At 39.6% G+C, this 16,669-nt stretch overlaps 2 protein-coding genes across 2 annotated transcripts; one reads left to right on the top strand and one right to left on the bottom strand.

Annotated features, from left to right (window-relative positions):
• Nucleotides 1–307: 307 nt before the first annotated feature.
• LOC107540475 (olfactory receptor 56B4-like) lies at nt 308–1,303 on the bottom strand. The gene has a single exon (XM_016217247.2). The coding sequence runs from the start codon at nt 1,301–1,303 to the stop codon at nt 308–310; it is 996 nt and encodes a 331-aa protein (XP_016072733.2).
• A 9,562-nt stretch (nt 1,304–10,865) lies between these two features.
• LOC107540501 (olfactory receptor 52K1-like) lies at nt 10,866–11,828 on the top strand. Its single transcript, XM_016217272.2, has one exon. It carries the CDS (start codon nt 10,866–10,868, stop codon nt 11,826–11,828), a length of 963 nt encoding a protein of 320 aa, XP_016072758.2.
• Nucleotides 11,829–16,669: the final 4,841 nt, after the last annotated feature.

Below are 16,669 nucleotides of genomic sequence, written 5' to 3'. Positions count from 1 at the left end.
GGCATTTTCTAGGGCCTTTTTCTTCTTTTCCTAGGAAGAAAGTTTACCAGCCAATTAGATGAATTTTCGCATGTGTATATCATATCCCAAAGCACGGTAGCTGTGTATGAGAGTGTCAGTGTCTGGTGGCAACCATGGCTATAGATACTTCTTTTTTACCCTCACTTACTTCTACTTATAGGAAATTCCATTATAATTTTCATATTCCTATTTCTATTAGTGAGGCTATATAGTTTTAGAGATGTTATTGGCTATGTTTTTCAAAGTTTACAATCCAAATCTACTCAGAGCTACAGCCTCTTTCTTCTTAATATTTATATGGCCTTATGAAGCTGAGGTTACTCGGTGGACAATTCTTCAGCCATCCAAGTAGCCTCTGGAAGCCCATTCTGAGCTCGTGCATCCTGAGAGCGTAGACCATGGGGTTGAGAGCAGGGGGGATGACATTGTGCAGCACGTTAAGGAGCACAGGGATAAGGGGAATCTTTTCTTCTACAAGGTGTGTGACAGATAGCACAAGGAGACCTGTGTAGAAGAAGAAGATGAGGATGAGGTGGGAGCTACAGGTGCTCAGGGCCTTGGACATCGCCTCTGCTGAGTTCAGCCTCAGCACAGTGCGAAGGATTAGAGCATAGGAAGAAAACACCAAAGCCATGTCACTCCCAACTACAACCCACCCTAAGAACAGTTGGTAAAATTTGTTCACAGTGATGTCATCACAAGCCAGGCTGATAACCCCCAAGTTAGAGCACAGGCAGTGGTCAATTTTGTTCTTGGAGCAGTAGAGTCTTTGGGCAGCCAGTACAGGCACTGGGATGGTCAGCAAGCCATTTCTGAGCACCATGAATCCTGTGACTTTGACCATAAAAGCTTCAGTGACTATGGAGGGATACTGAAGAGGGTGACAGATGGCTATGTATCTGTCCACTGCCATGCAGAGGAAGATACCAGATTCCATGCCAAAGAAGCAGTGGATGACATACATCTGAGTAAAACATTCAGGGAGACTGATGGCCTTGGCATCAAACCAGAAGATAGCCATAATCTTGGGCATGATGGTGGTGGCCAAGCCAATATCCACGAGTGCCAGTATGCCCAGGAAATGGTACATAGGCTCATGAAGTGTGGGCTCATGTTGGATGGTGGTCAAGATGAGGAGATTGGCAGCAAGAGCTGATAAGTATAGCAGAGCCAGGGGCAGGGAGAGCCAGTGCTGCCAGTCGTGAATGCCTGGGAGTCCCATCAAGATGAACTGGGAGACCTGGAGGCTGGAACTGTTGGTAACACTGGTGGAGGTGTCCATGGCCGAGGTTCCCTGTTCTCAGTGTCTGTCCATAAACCTGAAAAAGGAAGGAGGTTACGTTTGAAAGTTCAGCTGAGGGTCCTAATTAGAGTCTCCCACCAATAAACCAGTTTCTTTTAATATGAATGACCCTCAACTTTTTTTTTTTTTTTTGGCTCCAGGAAATATTCCACAGTGAAGCAATAAAGACAGCCAAAATTATTTCTAAATAGAAAGGTTAGAATAGCTATTTGTCATCACCACTTGTATGCCTAATAAGCACATCCAAATACATAAACAATAATCTAATCACCAACAGATAACAGGTATTAAGATTTGTTTTACTCACTTCCATTTTTCTGTTTTATTAAGCAGTTTTCATCATACAGAGATAATATTGTATCTGGCCTTTTTCTTCAAGCAATATGTTTTAAGACATAAAATTAGTACTCAGCAAAAATTTACTGAATGAATAAATAAGTAAACCATGACTTTCCAGTATGATTAAAAGCAATGTGGAGTCTTAATTTTAATGGCTACTTTATAATCCTATATTTGACTATTTCATAAATTATTAACCAATATTTTACTTTTCAGATTATTCCCTTTGAGTAGAATTTGAAAAATGATACAAAAGTGATACATACAAAGCTCATAGCCATCTTAACATTTTTAGTAGTATTTTGATATTATTTTAAATATCATACATGTACATGTTAGAAATGTAAACATAATAAAAAATATAATCCCATGCTTTAGATCCCCAAATTCCTTTTTTTTTCACTGAAGACAGCCAGTAACAATTTCTTGGGAATCCTCCCAGAGATAATTTTTGCATGGACAAGAATATATATACTATTTTCCCATAAAAGACAAAATCAAATGTTAGCATACCAATCATACCTCTCTTAGCCTTTGTTTCCTTGGCTTTTCTTTTCTAGCTTCATTCTCTTGAAGACTCTTCCATGTCACTATATAGATATACCTCATTGTTGTTAAGTTGCATGGTTTTCTCCCACATGGATGTCCAATATTTTTATGAGAACTTTGAGGAACATTGGTATTTCCAGTATTTCCTACTGTAAAAAAAAATTCAAAAATGCATTTGTTCACATATCTTTAAGGATATGTTTAAGTTGATCTATAGGATAATTGCCAAGAAGTGAATTGCTGGATGAAATGGCAAAAATGATTTTTACTGATTTTTTCAAATATTCTTTCCAAGAGGTTTTTCTGGTTCTGTATGATAGTAGGGCAATTCTAATACTCTTGACGTACAATGAAACGCTGCTTCATAGGTACATTCTAGTACTTTACACACCCAGAATTTGTTCATGAGGATGTCTATTTCATCATACCTACTCAATGACTGGAAATTTTAATTAAAAAAATTTGTTAACAGAATAAGTAAAAATTGAAATTTCAATTTTGGTTCACTTTTCCCTTTATTATTTATTAAACACTTTCAAAAGTTTATTTTTCTCATTTATATACTTAGTCAGTATTCTCTTTTTGCTTTATATTCAACTCTTAGTGTAGTATTAAATGAAATAATGTTTTGCAAGGGCTTAGCATGGACTCTGGCAGTATACCTTATTAATTTGCATGAGTTTCAGTGTGTCTTAGAAATATTGCCTTTATCTGTTGAATTTTCTGGAAATAGTTTCTCCTATTCATTTCCATTAAAAATGTATCCTTAAAAAATTGCACATGTGGATACACTTAAACTTTTACTTATTCATAACAAGGACACTCTTAAAATCAATTATTTCACGATTTTTAAGCTTTAAATAATGTAAATAGCAGCATTTTAATAAATATTTACTTGCATTTTCTTTAAAAATTTTATTTTAAAATCAATTTTGTAACTAATCTGAGATTAGACATGGAGTGAGAAAAATCCCTAAATCAATTTCACCCACAAATAGCTAAACGATTGTTCCAGCACCATTTAGTAAAAAAGGCTTCCCCTCCCCATTAATTCACAATGTGCTTTTTTGTCAAATATTAAATACAAATACATATTCAAGGTTTATTGCTGACTGGACAGTCTTCTCTGTTTTTAGTTCCAGTACCAATTGAGTGAGTGTATTTACCTTTGGCAGGGAAGAGTCTTACTAATAATTTCAAATTATTTTTTAAATAAAAGGACTGGTTGTCATAGTTTTGAGTATAAATGTAAAACATAAATTAATTGTGTGATAACTCATTTTTACCCCACTGAATCTTTCCCTTTAGAGATGTGTTATGCCTTTCTGTCATGGGCATTTTTGGAATTTTTTCATTACTATTACTTTTTTATCTTATTATATTTCCTGATTGGCTATTATTACTTTAAAACACCTTCTGATGATTATTATTTTTTAAAACATTTCACAAAATATGGCTATTTTATACTACCCAAAGCAAACTGCTTTTTAGAAAATTCTCAGAATTTCTTTCGGTAAAAAAATGTACTATCTATTATGAGGAGAATTTTGAGTAGAGTAAGCTCTGATTTTTATTTTCATCTTATTAAAGTGTTTATAATTTTCTAAACTACATAAAGAAGCACCGATAGACTCATAGATACAAAGAACAGACTGATAGTTGCCATGGGATTTGGGGGATGAGTGAAAAATGTGATGGGACTGAGAAGTACAGATTGGTAGTTACAAAATAGTCATGGGAATGTAAAGTAAGCATAGAATATAGGCAGTAATGTTCTAATAACTATGTATGGTACCAGGAGGGTACTGGAAATATCAGGGGGAACCTTTTTAAGTATGATTGTCTAACCACTATGCTGTACACCTGAAACTAATACAAAATAATATTGAATGTAAATGTAATCAAAAATGTTAAAAAATTAAAAAGAGAAAAAAAGAGCACTGATTGTCAACATCCTTGTCTGGGCTGGATTTTCAGTAGAGTGCCTCTCGAGCTCTCTCCAGTGGGGTGCTGGGTAATGCTTTTCAGATAAATGGTCTTCATTAGTGTTGGTGATTTAATGTCTAGTTTTAGTTCTTGATTTTATTTTTGAATCAGAAATGAGTGGCTTCAATCACTATCACTTCTCTGGGTCTTGGATCTATAATTTAAACAGAGGCTATGATGCTTCCACCATTCTGTCAGCCAACTGCCTCCCTGCTTCAGGCTTTATGACAGTTGCTTTTTCCTCTGGTAGAATTTTCTGTTCTTTCTAACTTGGCCAGAGGAGAGCTCTGTCTCATTTTCCTACTTGTTCTCCAGATCTTGGGCCTTTGTCTCTGTATAGGTGAAGATCTTGAGGGAAATGAGAGCCGGTGCTCAAAGGTTTAAACTAAGGAAGCTGAGTGAGAAAGCCCAGGCTGGGGGAGAGAACCAGGACCCAGAGCCAGGAACACAGAGCAAGGAAACTGCCTCTTCCACTCACCTGGGGCCCTGGTGACTCCCTGCTGGGAGGTCCTGGAGAGATCCTCTGCGAATGGAAGGAACTGCCTCTGCGGCTGCTTCCACTCTCTTGGCTGCACCTCTCTTTTATTCCATTGCTGCTGAGGATACGTCTTCTCCTCTACCCCAGGGCTTGGGCTGTTGCACAGATTGGAGCCCGAGTTACCCTGGACCTTCTCTGCCACTTTCCAATACCTCCAGGAGGCTCTCTTTAATCTTTTTTCCTGTGTGCATCAAGGCTTGTTGTTTTTGTATCTCAGCTCCAAAAGGCCCCCAGTGATCTCAGGGGTGTATCCACCTCAGCTCAGGGAACAGAAGTCCTCAGCCCCAGACCCATGGGAACCACTATTAGATGGTCATCTCTGTCTTGATGAAGGCTTAGGAAGACATGTCCCTCCTCTAGTGTGAATCCCTGAACTCCTGTTCCTCCCCCCAACACATATACTTTTCTTTAGCCTTTTCAGGAACTATTTTCCTCAGTTGCGTCCTCTGTGCTTTATCTTTTACTGCTTCCTTTTCCATGAGTTCTCTCTCCCATATATAAACATAAAATGCAGATGCCTCTGCTGCTCGAAACCTATTTGTTCCTTTAGATGAACTTTGCACCCTGCTCTGTACCCATAGATGTTAAAGTCTATGTCGTCTGGCTTATGGTTGGATTTGGCTAATGGGAGGCACTGGTGGGAGTTCAGAGGGCAACAAGAAAGACAAGTTGAGGGATTTATTTCTCTGAACCTTTCCCTATCAGCCCCAGTGTCTGTGTTCCTCTCCTGAATGCCTCCTGCCCCTATCAGGTGGTTCCCTTACAGCTCTTGTCAATACAGGTCAATACTGGTAGCTGTTTCTTTCCATCGCTCCTCAGATCTGTGGGATGGCAATGGCTTTTGGGGTTGCCAGCCCAGGTATATTTCACCTTCCCCTTTTTGGTTATTATTATTATTAAACTCTTCCCATATTTTTGGAATATTCTTAATTTTACTCTCCTCTATGTCCCCTTTTGCATGTGCCATCTGTTTCCTGCTGGGACTTTGACCAAGATGCCTCCTCATCTCAAATGTCCCCCCCCCCCCCCCCCCGGTACCTTACTCCTGAATCTGCTCCTTCTCTTTCTATTCTTTTACAACTTCCTGAAACATTTCTGTATATATACAGCTCCCAACTCTTTTCCTCTTCTAAACCTATGTGAGACTCATGTGGTCCTACTAAAGCAAAATATTCCCTCTTCTGCTATTTTCTAAAACTTTGCGTAGGGTTGGTATTCTTCCGCTCTTAAATGTTTGCTAGAATTCACCAGTAAAGACTTGATCCAATTTCTTCCTTTTTACCCATTGCCACTGCTTTCTCCCAGGATTTCAGCAAGTCTTACCCACTCTAATATCACATCCTTCTTCTATGTGCAGAATACTATGAAATAACTCTGTTAAAGCTCTCGTCTATCATTGCCACTGCCCTGCTTAAATACCTGTCTTGCTATTGATTGTTGTCCTTGATCTCTTATTAACATATAGTGCTGTTTGGAAGAGTATTTAAGGCCTGTTGCAGTCTGTGTCCATCCTCCCTCTCAAACCCTGCCCTCTCCACTGCTACCTCAACATTGATTTTTTAGCTGCTTATCAACAATTCCCTACTTTTGGAATTTCAGTGTCCTTTTTAATGCTAGTGAGTCATTCTGGAATATTCTATTCCCACTCTTCAACTTTCCTCTCTAATGTTGCCTCATTTGTGAAGCCTTCCCTGATCCCCATGGGCATAATTACATGCTCTCTCTCCAAGATGTTTCCATATTTTAAGGTGTGGCTCTAGGTCTGTGCATGTACCTCTGCTTGTCTTTTTGGTGGTGCTTTGTCTTATTTGATGTGTATCTTCCATCTTATCATGTTTAAAATCTTTGTATTTCTTCCCACAACCTTAAGAGGAACTCAGGAGATATTTTTTCTTTGGTCTAAATGATTGATTCAAAGCCTCATTTTTTATTTATTTTTTGGTTAATCTTCACCTGAGGATATTTTTTCCATTGTGTGGAGGGGAGAGAGGGAGAAAGAGAGAGAGAGAGAGAGAGAGAGAGAGAGAAACATCTATGGTTACCTCCACATGTGCCCCAACCAGGGCTGGGGAAGGATCCTGGAACCCAGATATGTGTCCTTGACTGGGAATTGAACCCGTGACCCTCTGGTGAGCAGGCTGACACTCTCACCATTAAGTATCAATAGCCAGGGCAATCCAAAGCCTCTAGAGAGTTTTTGGAGCTTCAGCCTCCTTTCAATCTCTTAATGTTTTGCACAATTTCTGACTTTAGAGGAGGCTTGTAGAGTGTCAGTCAAGTGGTCCACATTCACACTAATGTCCCAGTTCTAGGACTTTCTTATTTTGGGGACTTAAGTTCCTGTTTCAATGACCAGTTAACTCCCTCATTTCCTCTTGGGATGGCCTTTGTATTACTCTTGCTACCTGTATTGCCTACTTCTTCTTTCTCCACTGGGGTTCTTCATGTTAGTGTTTATAACACGAAATCAGGGTAAGGTACATAATCTTGGTTTTATGTGAAACCACACCTGCTATGTCTTCTTCCCTCTAGAACTGGGCCAGTAACCTTAGAACATGGCTCTTCTAAAAGGATGACCTGATTTTGGGTACTGACTATTCCCAATAAACCTTGTGCTATTCTCTTCCAACATTGCCCATGTTGACCTCTGTCTTTCTGATAAGGAATTGTCATTGTGAAGACACACAGGTATGACTGAGTCCTGAACTATATGAATTTGCATGTTTTTGTTCTTGTTTTCCCTTTGGCTTTATAAAACTAATCACTGGGAGTTTTTTCCTCACTGAGAGTATCTTCCTGGATTCGAAGAGACCATGAGAAGTCATGTGTGCCACCAGTGTTTTCCTATATAAGCTGTATACACTCAGTTTGTGCAATCCCTCTCAATCCAAATGCAATGTCCAGACTCTTCAGACTCTTGAATGTCCTCTCATAGATTAATCTGACACCATTTTCAAGAGTGATTTCGGTGGCTGAGATGCGAGTTAAATGTAGAGATATTGATTAAAAAGGGGAGGACTTGTGAGTTATTCACTAAGGTGAGGTAACATATGGATGACAATACCTACAAGACTCAGCCTACCATTTTGAATGACAGGGGACATTTGCTATTTTCTCCAGCCTTATTCCTCTGCCAGGTTCTCCTCACAAAGGCTCCTACTTATTAACCCACTCTTCCTCTCATGGTTTTGTCTAAGTCACAGGGGTCATTGTGGTAATGTTGTATCCTGGTTCTGGTCTTGCTGCTCCCCATCTTCTGCTTTTTCCTTCACTTTTCCTGGATCAGATCGTGGTTGGCCATCAAACCATGAGGTACCATTCCTCATTGTAGGGATCCTCTCCTTGATTCTGGCTCTAGGACGTTGGCCCTCTCTTGACATGGCACCCTAGAGTATGCTGTTCAAAATATTCCCTGCTGGGGTTGTTCCCTGTGGCCCAATAAGAGGAACAGACCTTGTTAAACCTTTGTTTGAAGAGGAGGCAGAAGTGCTAATTGGTGTCTGGGTGGTAGAAGCTTTACTTTGGATCCCTATAGGCAATGCCTGAAAAGGTGCCTATTAAATACCCCGTTTTTGAGATCTGACTGGTGGCTTAATTTCTCATCCACCTATTTATAGATCAACCAATACAGCTCTTTGGTGAGTAAAGGCTAAGAATAGGCCCAAAGAAGAGAGATACATACAGGCTCCATTGCAAATAGCTTTCCTCCAACCTTTACTGATCTGGATAATCTTATAGGTTATTTGGGGTGGAAATATATAGTCTTGATATCACTATGGAATATCAGAAATGCTGCCAATACTCTGCACATCATCTGAGGTCTATCTGGACCTTTCATGTTATACAGATCCAGGCAAGGTAGGGTTGAGGTGTGTGAGAATTCCTTTCTCCTAAGCAGGCAAACATCCTTCTAGGCCCTGCTCAGCAGTTAGTTATTTGTAAATCTGCTCCTCTTTGAAGCCCACAGGGTGAGTTATAGGGAAACATTTGTGGAGGTGCCTAAATCAGTGTCCCAGACACCTTACCTCTCTTTACCCACTTCTCTGATGGAGGTAGAGGAGCTGAGCTTACTGGGGCAGACTTTTCCTTAGTATATAAGGTTATAATGAGGAACATTTGCTGGGTCCTGAGGGAATAGGTGGGACATCAGGTGTAATTATTGTTTACATTGTTCTGAGGACAGTTTCCACAAGGTAGGCTGAGGCTTAAGGTCAGTCAGCTTTGAAGATAATTTGAAGCAGATGCTCAGGTGATCAGAGCCACATTTCTTGACACCCTTCACCTCCCCACCCAATTCTACATTCTGGGGGTGCTGGAGGAAATGTGTGATTGGGAGGGAAGATGGGAGCAGTGTTAGGGAGGACATAGTATTTTTGACTGGTTTCTCCAGGTTACTACTATACAGACATCTGCCCATAGGATGAATCTATCATGTTTTGTTAAATCAAATGCATTGTTTCTGAATCTCTAAATTTTCTGTTTTTCTTAAACAGGTTTCTCCTAATGCATCATTTATTTCTTATATTTAAGTGAAAAATAATACCATTTTCAGCATTTGAGAAAGAGTCGACACATTTATATCTCATGGGATTCTCACAATGATCCTGTGAAGTAGGTTTTGGTATGCTCATTTCACCTGTGAGGAAACTAAGGCTTGAAAATGGTCAGATGCCTTGCTAAAGTTGCACAGCTGACATATGGCAGAAATATTACCTGAATCAGGATCTTGACTCCTAGTCCAGAGTTTGTTCCATCATACCAGAGCTGTGGGTCCACTCAATTCTCCCATCTTCCCAGCCCTCATGCCTTCTGTCATCACAGGTCTCCTCAGTAGCTGTGGTTGAGGGTATGGGCAATAATCCCATCGTATCTTTTGGAGAGAAAAGCAAAAGGTTCTTGGCTATTTTAAAGCTGTGCTGTTTCTTTTTTCTTGGACTATGCTTCTGGACCGACTTCTGCTTCTTTCCCTCATGTCTAGAAACCTTTTCTTGTTACGGAAAGTGTGAGATCAACCTGGCTGCATCTTTTCTGCCTGGAATATAAATCACTTATGTTATGATCCAAAGTCCTCTCAGACCCTGGCTCAGGTCTCTGTGTGCCCTTGTGTTTTCCTTTCACATGAGAGAATTGTGGTCTTGGAGGTATTAGGGGGTGCTAGGTAGACATGTTAGCTATTTAATTCCTCTACTGCCTACCCTTGGCCAGAGGCCCTGAATGTTCTTCCTTGGCCCTGCAGCAGTCACTGCCAACACGGAGACAAGATGATGACTTTCTAGCTCAGGGATCAGTGGGTGTAAGTTCTTGTCTGATCCTGCTACAATATAGATCTGGGACCCTGGTCATGAATTCTTTCTAGAGTTTAGTTTTCTAACCTGCAAAATGATAATTTGGGCAGAATATGTTGGGAATCTGAATAATTTCATACATGTGGTGTAATTACTGGAAAATGGAACTAGACGAAATATCTGCCCATTTTCTCTACTGTTCTCAATAATGTGCCTGTGATACAAAATTCTTCGGTGTTTATGTAGTTTTTATTACCACAGTGCCTTGAAGGAGAGGGAGATATTGAAGTTATAAGGGACCCTGTATTCTGTAACCTGGCAGTCAAGTGAAGTTTGGAGAAGTGGGATGCCTCCAAATTAAGGAATTTTCCAGATGTTAAGATTTTGGGCAGTTTCTGATGAAGGTTAGTGATATAATACTAGGGGGCCAATGTTGATTAAATCTAGCATCAGTGTTCAGAACTTGGGAATATGAGCATGACAGGAAAGTTTTTTTTTTTTGTTTTTTTTTTAACATCAGTTCCTGAGCATTTACTTAAATCTGGTTATGTGAATTGCTCCAGGTCACAAATATATTAGGATATCTAATACTGGAACTTGGTTTCTGAACTTTTTATCCAGTGCTTTTCCACTGGACCAAGTTGTTTTGCCTCTTCTGTGTTTTAAGATCTTGCAGAAATATTGAACAAACTGAAAGTTATTTTTGACAACTATGGGGGAAGAGTGATGGTGACGGTGGTGTTTGTGAGATCACATATCCTGAGCTTCCAACCCTCATATCATTGAATTTAACCTGCCTTTTTTCCTTCTTTTTTTGCAGTGGCCCTTTATTCTTCTAAGTGAGATGATCACCATGATTCTTTCCAATAATTCTTATCTCTTCCCGCATACTTTCTTCTTGGCTGGCATTCCAGGACTGACTGCTGCCCACATTTGGATCTCGCTTCCCTTTTGCTTCATGTTTTTCCTGGCAGTGACTGGGAATGGTGTTCTGCTTTTTCTTATTCGAACAGAACGCTGCCTTCACCAGCCCATGTTTTTCTTTCTTGCCATGCTCTCCTTCGTTGACCTGGTTCTCTCCCTCTCCACTCTGCCCAAGATGCTGGCCATTTTCTGGTTTGGTGCTACAGCCATCAGTTCCCACTCCTGTCTTTCCCAGATGTTCTTCATCCATGCATTCTCTGCCATGGAGTCAGGGGTGCTGGTGGCCATGGCCCTGGACCGCTTTGTGGCCATCTGTAACCCACTGCGTTATGCAACCATTCTTACCCCGGTGGTTGTGGCCAAGATTGGAGGCCTGGTGGTGCTGCGAGGTGTGGGGTTGACCATTTCCTTTCCAAGCCTGGCCCATCGGCTGCCCTACTGTGGCTCCCACACGATTGCCTATACCTACTGTGAGCATATGGCGGTGGTGAAACTGGCCTGTGGGGCCACCACCGTGGATAACCTCTATGCCTTTGCCGTGGCAATCTTTCTTGGTGTGGGGGATGTGGCCTTTATTGCCTACACCTATGGGCAGATTGTGAGGACGGTAATTCATTTCTCTTCCCCTGAGGCACGTGCTAAAGCGAGCAGCACATGTACGGCTCATGTCTGTGTCATACTTTTCTTCTACGGACCAGGCTTTCTTTCTGTGGTCATGCAGCGCTTTGGCCCACCCACAGCCTCTGCTGCCAAGGTCATCCTTGCCAATCTCTACTTGCTCTTTCCCCCTGCGCTGGACCCCATTGTCTACGGGGTCAAGACCAAGCAGATCCGGGAGCGACTGTTTAAAATTCTAACCCCCAGGAGAATTGATCCCACCTGAGTATAGTTCTCATTCTCGAGACCCCAGGGGCCAGGGTGACCACCCTCTGTGGGGTGGGAGCCCCACAACTCATGTAATTTACCTGGTGGGGACAGTGAAGGGAAAGCAAGTAAAGTTGTCCTGAGCATTTGGAAGCTGGGAACCCTCTTCTGAGGCCTGTGGTATTTAGATATTGTGATGGAAAATGGAGAAGGGCTGGGTACCTCAACTGATCAATCAACAAATTATTTTTTTATATTCTTTTCTTTTAAAAGCATATGGTTTACTTGTGTTGACACAATAAATGTAACATGCAATGAAGAAACAATTAGGGCTTTGACCAACATGAGTCAAACAACTTAGGGGTTCAGGAAGAGATGGGGCTGGGTGCCCATTTTAAACATACGAGAACATGAGCCGCTTCCCACCACCATGACACTGACATACAGCAAGTTTGTGGGAGCAGAGAGGCCCTCTCGTCGGAAAGAATTTGGCATCACAGAAAAAGGACTCGAACACTAGGGAGATGCTTTAGAGTTTCCAGTTCATGTGAGAAACTCCTTATACAGTCATGTTCCTTCTCACTCCAGAATGGCAGCTGAATCTTTTATTTATTCCAAGCACTTTTTCAGCCTGTTTTTGAGATGAATAAGCCTCTATGTATTATGTAGTTTTATGCTCTGAGAGTAGTAATATTTCTTTTATTTCCTCACTTTTAGCCTCAGGCACAGAGACTTGAGTTCAAGTTTCTTGTGCACAACAATTATTGTTTTAACTTTTGCTTGTTTTTTGTCTTCATTCCTAACTCTTGCCCATTTCCTTCTGGTATCTACCATTGGCCCTCATTTTAATATGTTTATTCTTAAGTATTTACATGTCCTTGCAATATATGTACTGTTGATTGAGTGTGATGGATTCCTAATATAAATAAATACCCTTCTTCAGTTCCTCAGGTGTTCATGCTTCCTCTAGCCATGGGTATTTTGGGTTGTTCCTAATGGAAATGCATATTGCTATCCTTACCCTCGACATGCCTACTCATTTTGAACTTCAGTGCAAATCTTACCTCCCTGAAGATTTTCATAACTAGATCAGTCACTTGTGTTCTGAACTGAGAGCTCTGGGTATATTTATTTTATATTTGTTTTCTGAACTGAGAGCTCTGGGTATATTTGTTTTATGTAATTATAAACTATGATGAAATTATTCATCATAGTTTATAATTACACATGTCACGATTGGTTGAAAGATCTCTGTCTTCCGTTTCTACTAGATGGTGAGTTGTATTCTTAGTCCGCTACCTGGCACATAGTAGTCTCTCGATAAATGCTTGTTCCATAAATAGATTTCATTATTTAATGGACTGTGTCATTGTAGCTTATTTCCTCACCACATTGACATATGTGAATATGAATAAATGAATATGTAAATTTCCAAAGGGTAACACAGTAGGCACTCAATAAATTTTTATTGAGGAAATGAAATAATTTACCACAAAATTGCTGTTGCAAAATTTGTCACAAAATTGCTGTTGCAATCACAATCACTATTAAAAACTCTTGTCGTCACTGCTGTCATCATGGCTAATACCACCTTAATTTAGTCTTTTCAAATGGTGTAACTTCAACTGGTGGTATTTTGGACACTGCAGGTATACTAGAGGTCATGGTTACTCACAATGTAGACTCACTCTCTATGTAGGCATAGAACAAACAGAAAACTAGCACATGTCTTCCTTTTTATTGTTTATTTGTTCTCCTTCATTATTTTCTTCCTTACCATGAGCATTTATCAGGCTCTCAGTGTGACGATGAAATGAACTTGAAAATACAGAAATTATGATAAAATGTGACAGTGCTGTGGTAGAGATTGGTTCCAAATCTTAGAGGACTAGTTCCCTATAGGAAGTAATGGGCAGGAATGAGACATGGGTTGGGTCAGGTTGAAGCGATATTATAAATGGTCAGGGCTTAGAAGACAATGGGTCTGAGTTATTGGCAGGGTAGGAGGAGGGTCAGGGCTAAACTTATGGTCCTTAAGGGGAGTCTGCCTTGATCTTTCCCTAAGTAGCTCCTGCTCTGTGCCATACTCTATGATCCCATTTTTCCTCTGTTAAATATTAATCTTCAAAATTAGTAGTAAGAGGATAGCTCTTCAAAGAAAAGTCAAAAGTGGACACTTTTCAACATTTGTCTGTGCTTCATGGGTTGAAGTGGAAGAAAAATATTCAGGAGAGGGGGAGCAGCAACAAGATTGCAGAGGAAGATTCCTCAATGTGTGGAGGATGAGTGGTGGTTACCACCACCGGGCTTAGAGGTGTATAGGTGCTTCTGGCCAAACTAGTTTTAAATAATCTTAGTCTGAATATGTCTATTAGCGTAAAACCCTGATGACGTGAGCTGCTCCTGTTGTTCAGCTCTTATTCCATGGTACTGGGAGAACTTGAAAAGAAAATGCTGCACATAAACTCTCATTTAATGCCCACAAATGCAAATGAAGCTGATGTTCTCATTATTTCCAATTATTTTTCCGATGAAAATCTTATATTCTCTACTAACAGGGGACCATTCATTTTATCACACCTCTTCTACCTCTGTTTTAGTAGTAAGTTCACTGTTTTGTTCCCAAATGTAATTTTCATTTTTTTCTTATAAAAACAGATAAGCAAACAAACACAGACTAGTGCTTTTGAGGTTCATGTTATTCATATATTTTATCCACTACCTCTCCCACTTATGGATGGATATATCTCCTGGTTGCTCTCCATTAAATGATGACTTGGTCAGTATCTTGTACTGTATTTTTTGGCCACCCATGATCCTGGTGGGGACTTCAGTATGTATTCACATGAGTGACCCATTGATATTTTTAAATTCTTGATTTCTCTTCCCCCAAAGACCTCTACCTCATACCTATTCCCATGGCATATCTTTGAACCTCCTGAGAGATCACTGTATTTGTTTCACACAGGGTTCCCAGCATCTGTGCTTCACTCTTTTCTGTCCATACTCCCACTGTGGTATTTGATAATGAGATTCTGATTGTGTTTCACTCTTCTGCTTAAAATCTCCACAACTTTCCACTGCCCTTTAACATGACTTACAATGTGCATGCTAAATTTTCTGCTTACACACCAAGCTCAGTTCCTGAGTCCTGCAATCCCCAATTTAATGATGCTATCAAGTCTTTGACAATATCAAGCTCCCTTCTCTGCTGCACCAGGAGTTTTGTGTCCTCAGCACACTCCCACATCTCTCTTCACTTTTAACCCATTCTTCTATCACTGACTTAAGTTAGGGAGGGCTTCCTTGAACTCCCCAGACGGAGAAGGTTCTTCTTTTATGTACTTTAACACATTGTAGTTTTAATTTATAACACTTATAATTGTTATTAGGTATCTATGATTACATACTTAACATATATCATGCCATGAGCTATGATGACAAGGATCCTTTATCATATTAATTGTTTGTTTTCTCTGACATTTAGCAGAGTACTGTATAGAACAGTCAGTGACTGAGAACTACACTCAGAAAGAAAAATTTCTCAGATGATGCAGCTCTGTTTGTCCAAAAGAGAGTGACTCAGTTATGAGCTTTTGGTGGCCAACACTCAGAGCAGATGGAACAATGAACACATTTAATCACAGAGTACACTAGAATAAATTTTGGGAAGAAAAAGTAAGACTGTCACTATTTGCAGATGACATGATACTGTCTGGAAAGAACTCTAATGATTCCACCAAATAAAACTACTAGAAATGATAAATGAATTCAATAAAGTAGAAAGATACAAAATAAATATCTAGAAATCAATTGCATTTTTACTCCAATAATGAACTATCAGAAAGGGAAACAAAGAAAATAATCTCATTTACAATTGCATCAAAAAAGACCTAAGAATAAATTTAACCAAGGACATAAAAGACCTGTCCTTGGAAAATTATAAGACACTGAAGAAAGACATTGACAAAGATACAAATAAGTGGAGGCATATACCATGTTCATGGCTAGGAAAAGTGAATATTATTAAAATGTCCATACTACCCAAAGCAATCTATAGATTGAATGCAATTCTTATCAAAATACCAATGGCACATTTCACTAGAACAAATATTTCAAAAATTTATATGAAATCACAAAAGACCCCGAATAGCCATAGCAATCTTGAGAAAGATGAACAAAGTTGGAGGAGCCATGCTACCTGAAATCAAACTATAGTGCAAGTCTATAGTTATCAAAACAGCGTGATACTGGTGTAAAAGCAGACATAGATCAATGGAACAGAATAGGGAGGCAAGAAATAAACTCACACCTTTATGATCCATCAATATTTGACAAAGGGGATAAGAACATACAAGGGGTAATGACAGTCTATTCAATAAATAGTGTTGGAAAAATTGTAAAGATACACGGGAAAAAAATGAAATTAGACCACCTTCTTATACCATACCCAACAATTAACTCAAAATGGATTAAAGACTTAAAAATGTTAGAATAGAAGAAAAATCCTAGAAGAAAACATAGACAGTAAAATATCAAATATTTCTTGTAGCAATATTTTTTTCTGATATATTGCCTTGGGCAAGGGAAACAACCACAAAAAATAAACAATGGGACCACATCAAACTAAAAAGTTTTTGCGCAGCAAAGGAAACCATCAACAAAATGAAAAAATAATCCACTGAATGGGAGAACATATTTACCAATGATAAGGGGAACATAAGAGATTAATGTGCAAAATTATAAAGAACTTATAAAACTCAACACCAAAACATCCAATTAAAAATGGGCAAAGGACCTAAATAGATACTTCTCCAAAGAGGACATACAGATACCCAAAAGATATATGAAAAGATCCTT

Source organism: Miniopterus natalensis, chromosome 11 (genome assembly GCF_054644295.1).
Source record: "Miniopterus natalensis isolate mMinNat1 chromosome 11, mMinNat1.hap1, whole genome shotgun sequence".
Classification (NCBI taxonomy): Eukaryota; Metazoa; Chordata; class Mammalia; order Chiroptera; family Miniopteridae; genus Miniopterus; species Miniopterus natalensis.
The sequence above is the reverse complement of the archived record's forward strand: the minus strand, read 5'-3'. Positions and strand labels throughout refer to the sequence as shown.

What these genes read in the sequence shown, in the direction of transcription:
- LOC107540475 (XM_016217247.2), bottom strand. Translation starts at nt 1,303, where the DNA reads ATGGACACCTCCACCAGTGTTACCAACAGTTCCAGCCTCCAGGTCTCC.
- LOC107540501 (XM_016217272.2), top strand. Translation starts at nt 10,866, where the DNA reads ATGATCACCATGATTCTTTCCAATAATTCTTATCTCTTCCCGCATACT.